At 35.9% G+C, this 18,350-nt stretch overlaps 2 protein-coding genes across 2 annotated transcripts in view; both read left to right on the top strand.

The window, feature by feature from the left end:
- The window catches only part of LOC138706601 (potassium channel subfamily K member 18), a 224,060-nt gene that overhangs the window by 129,201 nt on the left and 76,509 nt on the right, over nucleotides 1-18,350 (top strand). The window lies entirely within an intron of this gene.
- LOC138706609 (putative nuclease HARBI1) lies at nucleotides 8,375-10,452 on the top strand. The gene is made up of 2 exons (XM_069836127.1): nucleotides 8,375-8,646; nucleotides 9,419-10,452. The coding sequence occupies exons 1-2, from the start codon at nucleotides 8,420-8,422 to the stop codon at nucleotides 10,317-10,319; spliced, it is 1,128 nt and encodes a 375-aa protein (XP_069692228.1). The 5' UTR covers nucleotides 8,375-8,419; the 3' UTR covers nucleotides 10,320-10,452.

The raw sequence follows: 18,350 nt of genomic DNA, 5'->3' as shown, positions 1-18,350 counted from the left end.
GCAGTTTACCAGTTACACGAGACCTTGTCAGATTTCGCATATTCAACACATCTTAATTTGTAACACATGGCAGCCTCTCCACGCAATTAATTAATTTTATCTACCAGCTGATTAGTTGCAGTCAATAGCGAATTCGTTTTATACACTTTGATATTACTAGCATAATAATTATTCATCTATATAATTGTAATTTGAACTGGTAATGGAAATTACGGGAAAACGGCTGAACGGATTTTAATAAATGATCCCTCATTTTGAAGCTTGGAACCCAACGTTTTTCAGAAAAATAGCAGTTTTCAGTGAAATATCAATTTTCCTACATCATTTTCCTATTGTCCAAAATCCATCTTTCGTCAGTTTTGAGAACTAATTAATTGCATTTCAGAATGAAACAAAACATTCACTACAATAAACAATAGACTATCACGAAGGCCATAATCTACAGGATTGCTGACATATTTAGAGTTTAGATGGTTCAGATTCATTCATATCATAATGTCAATATGTCGATCTTCATTTGTGTAATTTTTTGATAACGTATAAAAAAGAATTTACAGGTCTGATTCTCTGGTCTGTAGTTTTTTTCAGAGTACAGTTGTGTATTCGATATTAAGAAGTACAAAACTTAAGAATGTTTGAAGACATTATTATTATTAAAAATGAAATATTACTATAGTTAATGCAACACGTAATGATATACTGATGATATGAAAGTGAAACCTTTTGGGGCTTTAAGTAAGTAGACGCAGAAAAAGAATATTTTATATTAGATCTTCATTTTTATAATTTACTGAGTAACGGCTATATATATGTATATATATATATATATATATATATATATATATATGTTACTGAAAACTATAAAACTTACGTAAGGTAAAAAAATTGTTATTAAAAATGAAATACATTTATAGGTATTAATCAAGTAGTGTGGGTCTTTTTCATATATTTAATGGTAGTGTGATATAGATATGTATATGTCTGATTCTCTAATTTTCCTTGGTAGCAATTGAGTCATACTTCCTATTTTAGCTGCGTCTTTAAACCACATCAAAATGAATTTAATATTTCTTTGGTTTAATCGATTAGATTTGTGATCGCTGTCAAGCATATTTTGTTGTAGGGAAAATAGCATGCCATTTCACTTCTTGCTACCGTGATGAGTAAGTTTATTTCCCGCAACCAGCAACGACTGAAACACTGAAGCTGCCAACGATTTACGATGGACAATTTTATTTAGGGCGCATATAAGATTCTACAACTCTGACATATCATTCGCCTCATTTTCCGCATCTCAGCAAAATGTCAAGTATTCTTCATTGAAAATAAGTCTGAAAAATTTGTATTTGAACGTCTCACGAACTTAGTTTGCAGCAGCATTTGCTGCACAAGCCACTAGTATTAATATACTGTATTTTACAAACTATAATATATTATTACAAATAACATCGTCAGGATGAACGGGACTTGTCTGATCATAAACAACACCAAAGATTACACAGTGTCCTAGGTCACCTCTGTGAGAGAACGCAAAATAAGAAAGCAAAATTTCAGTAACTCAAGAGTGTGCCAAAACATCCCACATAAAATAAATTTATATTCAACTGAACGCAATAATTCTTACGCTGCGTCATCCAAAGGTATTACATGTTCAATACCTACAGTGTGGGATATATATTTTTTTGAGCGGGCGAAAATGTTTCAAGATCTGTAGCGCGGTTCATAAAAGGCTATAGTTTTACTTTTTTCTCAGCATTCATATGTAATATTTAAACATAAAAGCGAAGCGTACATCTCGTCAACATATGACCGAAACTTTTTCGCTCGGAGCATGCGCAGTGTGAAAAACTCGAGTCGCTCAATTATTCGACTTTGTCCCTCATTGTACAGTCTTAGAAAAACGATTTGTCCCCCAGATACTTTATAAGTCCCAGAAACGAGGCAGTGGACATTATTACATACAACGAAACAAAATTAATTTTATTACCTCAACTATATTCTTTCCAGCTAAAGATTGAAGTAAATGTAAATAAATGCACGTGGCATAATGGTTCCTGATTTGCTATTGGACGCACAACGTCTCCAAACTCATGCTTGTCATCTTCTTCCTCACATTAAAATAGTTCCTTCTTAAATAATAAAATCTATAATACACATGGAATACGAGTGAATTAAACTTGCTTATAAGAACACTTTCTTAAGATTTAAACAACATGTTTATATTAGTAGTTTCAGACATTGCGTGTTGAATCACTGTAACGTATATTATGGTAACGCGCATGCGTAATAGGCATTAAATCCCTCCCAAGGTGACTTGCAGCTTCACAGAGCACATCAGCACAGCTGGTATAACACAGTGCGAGATTCAGTGTTGCCAACCTCAAATAAATTTCTGTAGAATTAAAGAAATTCTCCACTCTTCAAAGAATAACATTTAATCACGAATCTACAGAAAAAGAAAATCCACTATTCCCAGTAGAGAAATAATAAATATTAACCCTCTGAGAGCATTTTACGGGTTAGTTCAATGAATGTGTTGAAATGTTGTCTGCAATATATCAGACGGTGGCTGCCCTGCGTGCTCACTTGCTGAAAATAATGCGCCCTGGTGGCGTGGCTGCTTTGGTAGCTAGCTTGCGATTGCGGAGTAATACATTTCGGTTTTGTTTACGTCTACTTCAATCTTTAGTTTGAAATAGTTTAGTCCTTCTCTTTTGAACCAGGTCGCTCGTCCTCTGATCCCCTATATATTACTATCACATAACAAAGAGTTTCTGCAGTACTGTATGTATGTTGTACATATGTTTCTCTTACCTTGAAATATTTTAAGAAAACAGTCAATTTTCTTCAAACACACGCCGACTTTTTCTCTTACTAGCTAGAATGACGACAAGTCAGTTCCAGCAGCAAAATCTGGTAGGGATTCTTCCCCAACATAGCAGAAAGCGCTACCTGTTGGCGTTTCTAAGAAATAGACATTATTCTCTTTGCCCGGGTGATTCGTGTTGCCCGGGTCTCCCCTATGTGATTTGTAGAGTCTTTTCAATAATAAATCTAAGATGGTTATAATTTTTTAATGTCCCATTGGCGCCCTATGAAGACACAGAATAATAAAATTTTATATTTGAACACCAATTTCTATTCCACAGATTTCACTATCTTGTTCACTGCAGAAATCAGACATATCAATTTTACGGGTAAAGGTAAAACAATTATTGTTTATACAAGCGTAACACAGTTACCGTAGCAACGAAACACGCATCGATTACAAAAAAAAAAAAAAACAAAAAAACAAACCTTGTAAACAGTAATGGTACCTATATGAAACCAAACTGTTGATATGTACAGAAGATACAGCTGTTTCAAAATATGACCTTACTTTTGAATAATCCTATATTAAAAACAATTGAAATTAAGCAATGATAAAAGAATTCTATGAACCAGACGAGACCCACGAGCCAGAAAACCAAGGATTATTTACAAGTCTGTTCCATATCCGTATCTTGGCTCACTAACTCCAAGGTTGTAACGGACATAAATTAATGATTGTGTGCAGGCGTGTTAGTGGAATGCAATATCCGTACACTGTCCTGAAAATAGTTCCTGCGAAATACTATATGTCGAGAATAAATTACAACCTTACATACTGCAGGAATCCAGACTATTCAAGATCGTCGTGAAAGACGCAAATTACTACACATCAAAAGAGAAGTATCAACACCGCCACCAGTCTAAAGAGTTAATTACATCATTTGGATCCGTTTCGAAAATTCGTGGAGACAGAGTCCGACCATTTATTCTTTTTATTCTGCCTTTTGATTGTATTTTTTCAGCAGCTGTGATAGTTTGTCTTCATTTCTTGAATGTCTTACGTCAAAATATGTAAAATCTGTTATAAGCAACAATTTTTTCCTTATCTTTTCACTGTCTTTTATTTAGCAATTTGTAACATCTTAATGCTTCTTGAATTTAATTACTGAATACAATTACATACAATAGCCACATACTCGTACATAAATCTCTTCCAGTGTTACAACCAGAGTCTTGCGTTTGGTTACTTAACGCCTCCAAGCAACCAGCAACAGTGTAGGTATGTATCCAGTATAGATCGTCGTCACCCGAACATGCTACACAGTTCAGGTCTGCTGTTCAGTGAACATACAAAAATAAAACAAAGCTGAACGCTTGGAGATCAATGCTGCAATAGAAAAATTTGGTAGCTAACACTTCATTAGGAAAGAAGAGAATGTATTCAACCAAAATGAAGGACAAATTTTTCATTTGAAACACTTAAAATGTTTACATCATTCATCGTAATGTGTGAAGACTCGTAAACCACGCAAAAAAGGTAAAAGGTAAAGGTATCCCCGTAACATGCAATGAAGGCACTTGGGGGGCATGGAGGTAGAGCCCCATGCTTTCCATGACCTCGGCACTAGAATGAAGTGCGTAAACCACGCACATATAATTTGTTTTATTTTAAGTTTGTGCTGAAATTTATATTTTTTCATTTGTTAATTTCAAACTTTAATTAAATCTAAAGTATCTTAATGCGTTTTACCACTAGGCCTACTATTACTATTTACTGGCTTTTAAGGAACCCGGAGGTTCATTGCCGCCCTCACATAAGCTCCCCATTGGTCCCTATCCTGAACAAGATTAATCCAGTCTCTATTATCATATTCCACCTCCCTCAAATCCATGTTAATATTATCTTCCCATCTACGTCTAGGCCTCCCCAAAGGTATTTTTCCCTCCGGCCTCCCAATTAACACTCTATATGCATTTCTGGATTCGCCCATACGTGCCACATGCCCTGCCCATCTCAAACGTCTGGATTTAATGCTCCTAATTATGTTAGGTGAAGAATACAATGCGTGCAGTAATGTGTTGTGTAACTTTCTCCATTCTCCTGTAACTTCATTCCTCTTAGCCCCAAATATTTTCCTAAGCACCTTATTCTCAAACACCCTTAACCTATATTCCTCTCTCAAAGTGAGAGTCCAAGTTTCACAACCATAAAGAACAACCGGTAATATAACTGTTTTATAAATTCTAATTTTCAGATTTTTTGACAGCAGACTGGATAACAAAAGCTTCTCAACCGAATAATAACAGGCATTTCCCATATTTATTCTGTGTTTAATTTACTCCCCACTATCATTTATATTTGTTACTGTTGCTCCAAGATATTTGAACTTCTCCACCTCTTCAAAAGATAAATTTCCAATTTTTATATTTCCATTTCGTACAATATTCCCGTCACGAGACACAATCATATACTTTGTCTTTTCGGGATTTACTTCCAAATCTATCTCTTTACTTGCTTCAAGTAAAATTTCCGTGTTTTCCCTAATCGTTTGAGGATTTTCTCCTAACATATTCACGTCATCCGCATAGACAAGCAGCTGATGTAACCCATTCAATTCCAAACCCTCTCTGTTATCCTGGACTTTCCTGATGGCATATCCTAGAGCAAAGTTAAAAAGTAAAGGTGATAGTGCATCTCCTTGCTTTAGCCCACAGTGAATTGGAAACGCATCTGACAGAAACTGACTCATACGAACTCTGCTGTACGTTTCACTGAGACACATTTTAATTAATCGAACTAGTTTCTTGGGAATACCAAATTCAATAAGAATATAATATAAAACTTCTCTCTGAACCGAGTCATATGCCTTTTTGAAATCTATGAATAACTGATGCACTGTACCCTTATACTCCCATTTTTTCTCCATTACCTATCGAATACAAAATATCTGGTCAATAGTTGATCTATTACGCCTAAAACCACACTGATGATCCCCAATAATTTTATCTACATATGGAGTTAATCTTCTCAAAAGAATATTGGACAAAATGTTGTACGACGTCATAATGTTACTTCTCTTATAATATTAAAGAACAGTCTTGTACTATGATAAAAGTGCTACGACATTCAGCTACACAAACAGGCGATCTGAGTTCGAATCCAAGTATGGAAATGGATTTTTTCACTTCTCTGAAAACTACTGACAACCCTTTGTCTTGGATGTGTATGTTTTGTTCGTAATGCCTTGCTGATCACGTGATCAGAGAGTCTTTTCCTTATGAATATCTACTGGGTGTTCAGTTCAAAATGTGTCATGGCTCGCTGTATGCCGTCATGTGGCTAGCCTATGAGCCTAGAGAATTCAGTCTTCCTGCACTTCCGCAGAGGTGTATAACCTATAAGGTAGAGAAGTTGCCTAGCAAGTAAGGCGTTCATTCTGAAGAGTACGTACCGATACGCCGGTAGTGGCAGGAATGTGAACTGTTTGGAAACACGTACTGACGGGATATGGGGAGAGGGTTAAGACGATTACTTACGTATTTGTTGACATTAACTTCGACGGTCAACATGGACACGGAGCATTTGATTTGTGTTGTGGAATGTTACCGTACGCAACCGATGATAACAAATACCCTGCGTACGACTTGCCGGCGCAAAACACAGTTCGAAAGAGGTTATGGTAGCACACAGACCGTACAGACCGCCATCTGTTGCTACGACGTTCAAGTTGTACCTTACACGTTCTCAAGTTCAGATTGAAGAATGCCTTAAATAATAGGCAACTTCTCTAACATATAAGCTGAAACTCGCTTCAAATCGGTGACCCAACAACAGTGACGTCATGACACACTTTGAAATGAACACCCAGTAGTGTTGTCCCAAAAGTGAAGACGCAAAGCACTGAAGCGCCCTATCCTTGACTAAGTTATTAAAATGTCAGACAGCTTCATTACGAGCGGACCCAAGACTTGAGTGAGCGAATTAGGCAACAACTAAATTTAGACAAGTGACATAGGAGAGTTTTGGGTTACTTCTTGTCTGAAAATGCGTCGTAATATAAATAAATATAGTTCTAAGTACATTACAACGTAACACATGATTCACGGAACGATACATGAAACCAACGATACGAGTTTTGAGGATGTCTCGAAAAAGATCAGAAATGAGTTCCTCAATGTGAAAGTTATACACCTTATTGTAAACTCTGTTGTTTCTAATACCGCCTTATTTTAGCAGATAATAATGAATGCATTGAGTGAGCAAAAATAGGACGTGATACATCACAAGCAGATGTCAATTAAACTCTCAAAGATATTTGAAGTGTAAGAAATATCTGTTACCTTTTTATCGATGCCTAGTACGATATCAATTTCAAGACACATTAAAGTTACATATTTTAGTTATAGATATCAATATTCCTTTGGATAATCATAAGTTGTTTGACTTACTCTATTCCTGTGTATTGAAAGAATATTTCACATAAATTCTGCAATGCTTGGGAAAAGTGGCATAAGTCAGTTTCCACAAACATTTTTTTATTAGTTTATTGACAACTTACGGAACATCTGCTCGCTTGGGAAAAGAGACATAAATATTTCTCCCGTTACAATAATTCATACAGAAGAAAATCAAATCGATATAAACCAGTGTGAAGACAGTTCTATTCCTTGTCCTGTAAAATTAATATTTTTTACTTGTGCCACTTTTTCCGAGCACTACAGAATCCATAGTCTACACAAGAGTATCTGGCATTCACTTGAGGAAACGAAGAATAAAGGACAATCAATGATTGTAGGAATAAACATATCCATTCTCCCCTCACAGAATTTAAATCATGATTGTGAATAGTAATATGCGTTACAAGAGCGGTGTGTTGAAGTTTTCATGTTCGAGGAAAAGTTTGAAAAAGCGAAACGTAGTTGAGCTTTTTCAATTTCCGAGAATTGAAAGAAAACATACCGCTCGTGTATCGTACATTATTTTGTGCGAAGATCGTTTATTACATGCCTGAAAGAGGAATTTCTAATTAGTTGCAATGAAAGCTCCATCTTGGTTTCTGTTCAGTGATGGCAAATTTGAAAAACAAAAATATATATCTTCAACATCGTTGCTTTAAAATGTTTTCTGTGTTTACTATACTCCAGCAGGCCATGATATACGTCTGTCTTTCCCCCCCCCCCTAGTCTATGGAATCTTGTTGATTTTTTCACGGCTTCCTTAATGTTACTTGCATCACGAATGCAGTAACTTTAGTGGAGTTGTAGAGTTTACTTAATTTTTTCAAATATTTAAAAACAATAATTAACAGTGCAATTTAGGTGAAATTGCAGTGGTAAGTTTCCAATTTATAATTATTACTATATTGAACGTCTCTAAAATAATATGTTAAAAGCCTAAAGCAGTAAATCAATATGTCACTTAGGGCCGTATTCACCAACGTCGGTAAAAATTTTATCTCGGTTTTTAGCTACAAAAACTTAGATAATGGCTACATTTGTATTCACCAACAAAATTATCTCGGTTAATTGGGATTATCTCGGTTTAAAATTTTACCGGAGAAATGTTGGCCTATAAAGTAGGAAAAACTGAGATAATCGAAATAACAAGATGGCTCGTAGACGACTGGAATATTTAATTGATGAAAGGGAAAATGACAGTGATGAGGAATATGGCCAAGAGTACAAAAGACGACGTCCCAGGTGGCTAAAAGAACGCGCCACATACTTTGAGGACTACGATGACTCAGACTTTGTAACACATTTTAGATTATCTAAAACTTCAGCTTTATCAGTCTTATCAATGATAGAACATAACCTGGAATTTACAACAAATAGGTAAGCTGAATTCTCTACAATACCTATTGTTTATAGCAGAGAGAGGCAGCAAAAATTACCGCACTTTACAGGGGACGTCGATCAGCTGTAGCAGCGCGTGCGGGCCGAGCATTCAGTTTCATTACGGTAGGCCTAAATTATTAGTTTCTCGCCATTTTCTGAATAACTTGGTTATGTATTGTCTCGAAGGCATTGCAGCGTCACGAAACTGATGTAGAAATTTGCGAACAGTACAACAGTCATAAGATTTGTTTTTTAGGAGAAATGTCTCAACTAGAAATATTCGTTGTACAATACTATACGTCACCATACTGACAGCGAACACAAATAATGTTCAATAACAAGTGTATTAATGCAACACTACGTAATAACGTGCATTCACTAAACACTCCACTCGTCAACTAAACACTCCATACGCTTCCCGCTGTCCACACACTCAATCCTCACCACTTGGAATTTTAGGCCTACCGTAATAAAACTGAACGCCTGGCCCGCCCGCGCTGTTACAGCTGACCGGTGAGTCGAGCAATGGGTTGTGGACAATCTGTTCCCCGACGTCTTCTGCATAGTGCGGTAACTTTTCGCTTCCTTTCTCTGTAGTTACCCAATTTATATACCTATAAGCTAGTGCTATAAATACACACACACGCGCATATACATGCATACTAACGATCGTATTGACAGGCATCGTAGTTGGCTATGTATCTTTACATTTTTTTCATAAAATTAAGAAAATTAAAATTACATTGAAGTTACTTTTCTCCCATTTTAGGAATCAAGCTGTATCGCCCATAAATCAGCTGCTACTAGCACTAAGATTTTACGCTACTGGTGGTGACCAGCTCAGCGTTGCAGATTACGCTGGTGTGAGTCAGTCTACAGCTTCCCGAATTGTACATAGAGTCAGCAGTGCCATAGCTGCTTTACGATGCCAATATATTAATCTTCCGCAAACACCTCAATCTGTACTTCAAACGCAGATGCGTTTTTACAACATAGCCAGATTTCCAAAAGTAATACGAGCAATGGACTGTACCCATATTAGGATACGATCCCCTGGAGGTAATAATGCGGAACTCTTCCGAAACAGAAAGACTTACTTTTCGCTAAATGTGCAAGCAATATGTAATGCTAATATGGAATTTAGCGACATAGTGGCTAGATGGCCAGGCAGTAGTCACGACAGTACCATTTTCAATAATTGTGTACAACGAGCCAGGTTCGAACAGGGGATCTACGGGGATTCAGTGTTACTAGTAGATGCAGGCTATCCCTGTAGATCTTACCTAATGCCTCCTCTGGATATAGTTCATACACCGGCAGAGAACCTCTATAATGAATCGCAAATCAGATCAAGAAATGTAATAGAGAGAACGTTTGGCTTATGGAAGCGAAGATTTCCGGTTCTTGCTTTGGGGATGAATGTGACATTAGATCATACGTTTGCCGTGATAACTGCTACAGCGGTACTGCATAATATTCTTCGTCGAGCTGGAGAAGAATTACCTCAGGACGATCCACATCTACAGTTACCTGCACCATGGGCTGAACTCTTAGGAGAAGGGCAGATTGATGGACGACTGTATCAGCAAAATAGACCTATATCTCGCCGCGACAATCTAGTGAGACGAACAATAATTGATACCTACTTTAGAAGTCTCCTACCACAGTAACAGCACAGCATTTTACATTATTAAAAGGTCTTGAATAAATGTTGTCTATTTTTTCTCACACATTGTTGTTATATTACAAAACATAAGAAATAATTTGCTTTTTTCATGGTTCAATTTTGTAAACAAATGTACTATTTACATATTACTTATTCATATCTTTTAATGTATTGACACGGCTAAATTATTTTTTCATATAATGAAAACAATGAAATTGAATTAATAATTATCAGCACAATGCATTGTAACAATTTTAATTGTTGTTTAATAATATTTCAGTTTTCATTTTCTCGTGTTTGAGTAGTTCATTTTCTCTTTCAAGTTTCACTTTTTCAATTTCGAGTTTTAATTGTTCCTGCTGTAGTCGAAGAGAGTGAAGCTCCTTGTTCCACAAGTGTTCTTCTGTTGCTTGTTCAATGCTCTTCGTTATTGCCTCAGCCTTTAACTTGTGGATTTTTGCTAAGGGCTCTTCTGACTTGCTAAGCATCGGTCTTCTGCGTGTAGTCCAGCTTGGGGGGACATTTTTTGAAGAAGTTGAAGGAGCTGTAACACTGACGTTGGCCGAGTCGTCACAGACATCTTCACGTGTAGCTTCAGTGGAGCAGTTTTCTATGGCTTGAACATTAGCGTTGTCGGCGGCTCCACTGCAGCTTGCAGTCACAGTCGATTGTAGTGCTGGATGCTTGGGAGACTTAAGCATATTTGGTGTATATTGACCCCAATTGAATTGCGTTGGATGAATCTCAAAATTACTACTTAATTCCGCGGATTCTTCCGTCAGCACAATTGTATCACCATTATCAACAACTACAATATCTAACGGTTCACTGTCACCGTCGTATGGGTTTTTCAGTCCCTCTACTGAAGGCCGAATAAGTTCTATTACCCTTTCAAGGATAGGATCAATTGTAATAACCTTACTTGTGCCCCCACCTGTTTTCAACGCTTCCATCTTGATTTCCGCCGATGCCTTTCTAGAAGCCTTCTTTAAGTTTTCCCAAACATTTCTCAAGTTTGTAGCATCCCGAACAGGCCCGTTTCCTTGCGAATTAAAACTAATTGAAATTGTTTGCCACTGTTCATTTTTCATTTGAGTTGTTACACCATCTGTTTTTTTTATTTTCTATCACATTTATATTTTCTGCCACCAAATCCAATAACAATTCCTTCTCTTGAAATGTCATATTAGGTTTCTTTCTACGTTTCTGATCAACACTAGCCATAACTTACGGTAGACAAACTATTTTCGCACACCTAACCTATATACACTCGTAAACTTGTTTATTCTTACAATGAATTTATAGTGCGCATGGCGTTAATCAATTGTTTCCCTCTATGCTTTCCGTGCGTCGTTATGAAAAATTTAACTATCAAATGCAGTCTGAAACGAAAACTCCGTTTTTGAAAACCAGGTTAATATATTATGTGGTGAATATAGAACTGAGCGTTATCCGAGATAATGGTATTACCAGAGTTTTAGAAATCTGAGATAATAGCAAATATTACTGACGTTGGTGAATACGGGCCTTAAGCGGTAAGAAGAGGGAAATTGTTATGTGTGTTAGGTTGGGAATACTGAATGTAGAATTTTAGACTTTCCGCGGATTGGTTTTGTGCGGAAACCAAGCAAATACGCACGATCTCGCACAAAATATTTTTTGTGCTTTGACGACACGAAAACATTGATTTTTTGATTATCTTTCTTCGGATGATAGTTAATGATATGAAACGAATTATAGCAAAGCCAAATTGCACGCCGTTCAATATTACTGAACTATAAACAGCGAAAATAGTGGTCCGAGGCCGCTTTAATAAAATTAATGCATCTAGATTTCTCCTAATTCTGCCGGTAACGCGTTACAGTGGAAAGTTTAATTACCGGGTTGTTCTAATTCAAAACCAATCTCCTTGCTTCCTTTCATTACTGTCACTTTTCCCTGCATTCAGAATTATTAGTCAAATTTATTTTAGAACTTGTTTACTGTTTGTTTAAAAAATTGAGAAACAGAGTGATTACTTTACTTAAAGTATGTGTACACCCACAAAACGCAAAAAAAAAAATGATGAAAAATTTAAATTTTCAAAATATAAGTATTTTAATAGAGAATTTTCTCCCCTTTAATTTAATATAAGAATGTTCTATTTATGCCTTATGGTTTTTCAGATAAGTCCCATTTTCCAAAATTCTGCGTCATCAGCCACGGTCACTTCTACGAAGATCACTCCAAAAGTAATGCACAACATTTTTTTAAATTTATTTTTTATTCTAAACCTTTGCAATTTATGGAGGTCATTGATACATCCTTCCCCCTTGTATTCAAATGTAATTTAAGTCGTTCCCGTGAGTGGCGCCAGAGAGTGGCTCAGACGTGTTGGTTCAGACTTTTATCGTGCGGGTATACAGGCCCTCATTCCAAGGTGGCGTAAGACAGTTGAAAGGTGCGGGGATTATGTGGAAAAGTGACGTATTGTTCCTGAAGGATGTATCTACATTCTATGAAAATAGCAAAGCTGTAGGATAAAAATGTAATTTTTAAATATATATTGTAGATTACTTTTGGAGTGATCTTCGTAGCAGTCAATCCCCTCGTCGAGAATTGCTTGTAAACTAAACTTATTTCAAGTCCCAAAATAAATGTATACATATCAGGGCATGATCATTAGATTGAAAACATGTTTTTACATAATGACGTAATTTATAATCTTTTTCTGTTAGTCATAAAACTGTAAATTTGTGTGTCAGTGATGTTGTACGTCATTTTAATCAGAGTCCAAAAGTAGAAATTAAAATTCTGAGGAGGATGAGCATAAACCCTGGGACAAACACCATCGCAGGATTTGTTGCATCAATGGAAAATAAGGACAAAAATTCCAAAAAACATGCAACACCTGAAGTTAAAACAAGGAGGTATTTGAGAGGCAGAAAGAAGCTGAAACAGGACCGTCATGAAGCTGCTTAAGGGGTGACATATGATGATGCAGTCTTCTAGGCTCTGAAAGTTTGTGGTTCATTTCCTGTAAATAGTAATTTTATAATATTTAATTCTTGTAAACATGATATCTCAGTCAAATATGGTGATACCAAGAAGATATTGGTGTCATTTTTAAGCTTGAAATGTCCCCTAGTGCCTGACAATGAGTAAAATAACATTAATACAATTAATAATTATCTATGGATTTTTTTCATGATATATACAATATAAAATATTAGTATAAGTTACATATATGGTAATATTTAATTAATGTAAATGAAAATAAAAAATAGCTCTATGTCAGGCACTAAAGAATAGTTTTAGCAATAAAACAGTTGAAAAAATGTGGCTCTATCTTAAACACTGCATGAGCTATCATGTTTCAAGTTGTATGTCAAAATTATAAACAAAATACTGTAATTTTATAAACAATTTAGACATAATTTCAAGTGATTTGTTCACTTCATTCTCTTTCTGGTACCATTCTCAATTGTATAAAAATTTTAAAGAGCAAAATTATGCAAAACAAAATTTTTTGTATGCAAAGGTGTACATATAACTTAATACGTTGTCTTGCTTTGCGCGATACCATCTCAACTGTATTCGATAATTCAAAATCAAACTTTAACTGATTACGTGTGAGTAGTGATCACTTTTCCATAATAAAGTGAACTCGAAAGTAGTCGCTGTGTAAAAACACAGATCTGTACTTCTGTGTACAAAGCAAACGTATGGTTTAAGTGTATGAAAATCCCTTCCCTCCATGATACATAAATACGCTCTTGAATGTAAATAACTTACTGCACAGGATAAGGATTATGCTTTCATATAAAGAGTGATTCAAAAGTCCGGCGATATAAACGAACTCCGTCAATTAATAGTGAAGATAGCTACAAATAGAAAGAGGGGGGGGGGGAAGTTGTTGGAAATACGTACAAACTAAACTAAAAAACTAATGATGTCGGATGGGTACGCAACAGAGTGCTGCATTGAAGTTAAATCGCTCGCTTGAACTCGGTCGAATGTCGCACCCTCGAGTGAGATAAGATCGGTCGTGATTCGCTCGTAATAAATAGAAGCACAGTACAAGGTCATCTCACCGACATGTCTTATCTTGTATGGAAGGCGACAGATAAGATATACATGTTTTGGTCAGACGGTAAAAATAAGGCTTTATTTTCTACGTTTGTGACAAACGTTTAATGGAACGTACCAAAACAGTAACATGGAGTTATAAATAAAATAGTATGAAAAACTTCGATATACAGTTATTATTGCTAAATAATAATTATTCAATATTTGATTTACCACATATATAATATGATAGGTCCATATATAGTGTTCCGCCTATATACTGCGACAATGTAGGAACGTTTTAAAGAATATTATTGATATATCAGTAGATTAATAACAATATTAGTACAGAGATAACGTCACAGAAAATATAATAAAACGAATAATCATGCTGCACAACTGTTACAGACGCAAAGATTGATACACTAATTATTAGAGATTATTATTATTATTATTATTATTATTATTATTATTATTATTATTACTAGAAAACTTGATACATTCCTTGCATTATCGTGATTGTGTTCTCCGTTTATAATAATTACATTCACATCCAATAACATCTATCAGATGTGGCAAAAACAAAATCACTCCTGTTTGGAAAAAAAAAAATACCTACAACATTTATATTACATTTTAAAGCAAGTTTTGTAGTTGTACTATGGAGAGGTTAGTTAAACACTGCAAAATTTTGAAATGATAAACATCTATGATGTTACTACACAGTTCATCACTGTAACAAGAACGAATGTCTAACGCTCGGCTTATACCGTTCGAGAATTTATCGCTCGTGACAATTTTACCCATCATGCATGTGCGCTACCTGTCGGATTATGTTATGAACTACTTGGCGCTCGAGCGAAAACGTCCGATGCAGACCTCTGGTACGCAAACTTGCAAGCAAAGAAAAATCCTTCAGGTGAACTCATTCTGTTAATCTCTGCGTCTCAAAAGTCTGAGATAAACAAAAAAATTCCAGAAAGCTAATTAAAACCAGAGAAAATAATACACTTTAGCTTAATTAAAATACTGTTTGAAGACGCACCCCCTTTCAAATCACTCGGGTCCGCGAACCACAGGTTGGGAACCGCTGCCTTAGGGCATGCACCCGGGTAGTACAATGGGCCTACCCGAGCGGCCTGCGTGCGAAGACAGTCCCAGTCCGTGTCCTCCCTTAAAGGGACAATATACAGTACCTGGCCACATTATTATAATCACTCACATTTTTACTATACTTTACATATTACGTCCTCATTTGAACTCTGGTTTCCTTTCTGAAGCAGAATTCACATTACATATTTAATAATATGTAAGTAAAATTACAATTATAACAATGTTATTTCAATAAATATTGATAAATAACCAACCACACCTCATTTTTACAGAAATTTCAATATTTTGTTCGACCTCGTTTGGCTTTAATTACAGCTTCAATTCTCTTTGGCATGCTTACAATACACTTCTGTATTATTTCCTGGATCCTCTCATTGTGATTCCAAACATGTATCAGCCTTTCAATAAGTCGAACTCTGGTAGTAATAAATTCTTTTGCTATCTCTCTTTTTACGAGTTTCCAGACGTTCTCAATGGGATTCAAGTCCGGCGAGTTTCCTGGCCATGGCAAAAGTGGAATGTTTTTGAAAGCCAGAAACGTTTTGACTCTCGCAGCAGTGTGGCAAGGTGCACCATCTTGCTTAAAAATATATTTCTCCCCATTTGGGAACCATTCGTTCTGCTGAGGGATAAGCCTGTTTTCCAATACCTGGATATATTGATCTTGTTTCATTGTTCCCTGAACAATGTAGAGTCGTCCTGAACCTTTGCCTGATATCACAGACCATATCATGACTGATATTGGGTGTTTAACTGTGTTAACTAGGCATCCAGGAGCAAAATTATCTCCCTTTCGTCGACGAACAAACATTGTTTTGTCCATCAAACACTGAAAGGTTGATTCATAGGAGAAGCAAACCTGAAAATTGTCAAAGAAACTGATGAAAAAACTCTAAATTTTGTCTTTAAGTATTAAATACTGTATTTAAAAATACAAAATTTAGAGTTTTTATCAGTTTCTTTGACAATTTTCAGGTTTGCTTCTCCTATGAATCAACCTTTCAGTGTTTGATGGACAAAACAATGTTTGTTCGTCGACGAAAGGGAGATAATTTTGCTCCTGGATGCCTAGTTAACACAGTTAAACACCCAATATCAGTCATGATATGGTCTGTGATATCAGGCAAAGGTTCAGGACGACTCTACATTGTTCAGGGAACAATGAAACAAGATCAATATATCCAGGTATTGGAAAACAGGCTTATCCCTCAGCTGAACGAATGGTTCCCAAATGGGGAGAAATATATTTTTAAGCAAGATGGTGCACCTTGCCACACTGCTGCGAGAGTCAAAACGTTTCTGGCTTTCAAAAACATTCCACTTTTGCCATGGCCAGGAAACTCGCCGGACTTGAATCCCATTGAGAACGTCTGGAAACTCGTAAAAAGAGAGATAGCAAAAGAATTTATTACTACCAGAGTTCGACTTATTCAAAGGCTGATACATGTTTGGAATCACAATGAGAGGATCCAGGAAATAATACAGAAGTGTATTGTAAGCATGCCAAAGAGAATTGAAGCTGTAATTAAAGCCAAACTAGGTCGAACTAAATACTGAAATTTCTGTAAAAATGAGTTGTGGTTGGTTATTTATCAATATTTCTTGAATTAATAATGTTATAATTATGATTTTACTTAATATTGTTTAAAAATTAAATATGTAATGTGAATTCTGCTTCAGAAAGGAAACCAGAGTTCAAATGAGGAAGTAATATGTAAAGTATAGTAAAAATGTGAGTGATTATAATAATGTGGCCAGGTACTGTAATAATTCATTATTGGAAACTGTAGACCGTCAAAACCTGAGCTCTGTCAAACAATAATCTGGTAAATGGCGTCTCAAATTACTTGCGGAACTTCGCACGACAATCTTCCTCTCATCGTCGCGTGGCGAGGACACGAGGTTTAGTCATATGCGAGTCGCGTGTGCGCGAGCACCGACTGGGTTAGGAATGGGTATTTCTATCCACGGCACCAATGGAATCCCAGCACGGGCGTCCTGCCAGCCGCTCTCCTCTGTGCTTATGTCAACAAAACATGTTCGGAAGACTCTGAAATCGCATCATCAGTTCCGAGTCAGATCACTCACATAATTAAACTTTTCTTCACTTTGTGGGAATTTAATGTTGTTTTAGAATAAAGTATTAGTCCAAAAAACTGCGGGCATTTCACGTTGGGTCCTATCCTATTAAAAAAAAAAAAAAAAAAAGTGAAAAATTGTAATTAGTTACAACTATCCTCGTAAAATGTGTAACCCAACCTATCACTTATTTAAACGAAAACAGCGTTTTAAATATTTTTCAATTCTATTTTAGTACAGTTCCAATACATTTTATACATATGTGATTTTTTTTGTCCGCCACTTTCGCTCTATGGATAGTGCATACGCTTCCCATTTAAGTGATCCTTGGTTCGGTTTCTGGCATGAATAATGGAAGAGATTTATTAACCGTCATTTGTTGTCTCAATGGTGGTCACGTACCATTCTAATCACACAATCAGGGTGGCCCGTGATGTGTGCTTGTCTAGTGTTGATCAATTTTTTTAAGGCTGGGAACTCTGAAGTATCATTAATTCATTTTCATTCATCCATTTATTTTATTCCATAGATCTTACATGAGCAATGAAGCTTTAAGATGTGGAACAAGTCAAAATTTTACAATATTACAATTAAAATTTTTACAAATTGTTATAGTTTTACAATTTAGTAATTTTCTACAATTTTTACAATTTTGTGCAATTTTTTTCAATATTTTGGCGAGATGTAGTGAGATGAGGTGAGGTCCGAGGATTCGCCAAAATATTACCCGGCATTTGCCTTTTGGTTGGGGAAAACCTCGGCAAAATCCAACCCTGAAATCATTTACGTTGTTCCA

Source organism: Periplaneta americana, chromosome 1 (genome assembly GCF_040183065.1).
Source record: "Periplaneta americana isolate PAMFEO1 chromosome 1, P.americana_PAMFEO1_priV1, whole genome shotgun sequence".
Taxonomy (NCBI): domain Eukaryota; kingdom Metazoa; phylum Arthropoda; class Insecta; order Blattodea; family Blattidae; genus Periplaneta; species Periplaneta americana.
The sequence above is the reverse complement of the archived record's forward strand: the minus strand, read 5'-3'. Positions and strand labels throughout refer to the sequence as shown.

Bases quoted from the DNA above. Each gene is read 5' to 3' on its own strand.
- LOC138706609 (XM_069836127.1), top strand. From the start codon at position 8,420: ATGGCTCGTAGACGACTGGAATATTTAATTGATGAAAGGGAAAATGAC. The intron at 8,647-9,418 runs GTAAGCTGAATT...CTCCCATTTTAG, and splicing joins CTGGAATTTACAACAAATAG to GAATCAAGCTGTATCGCCCA.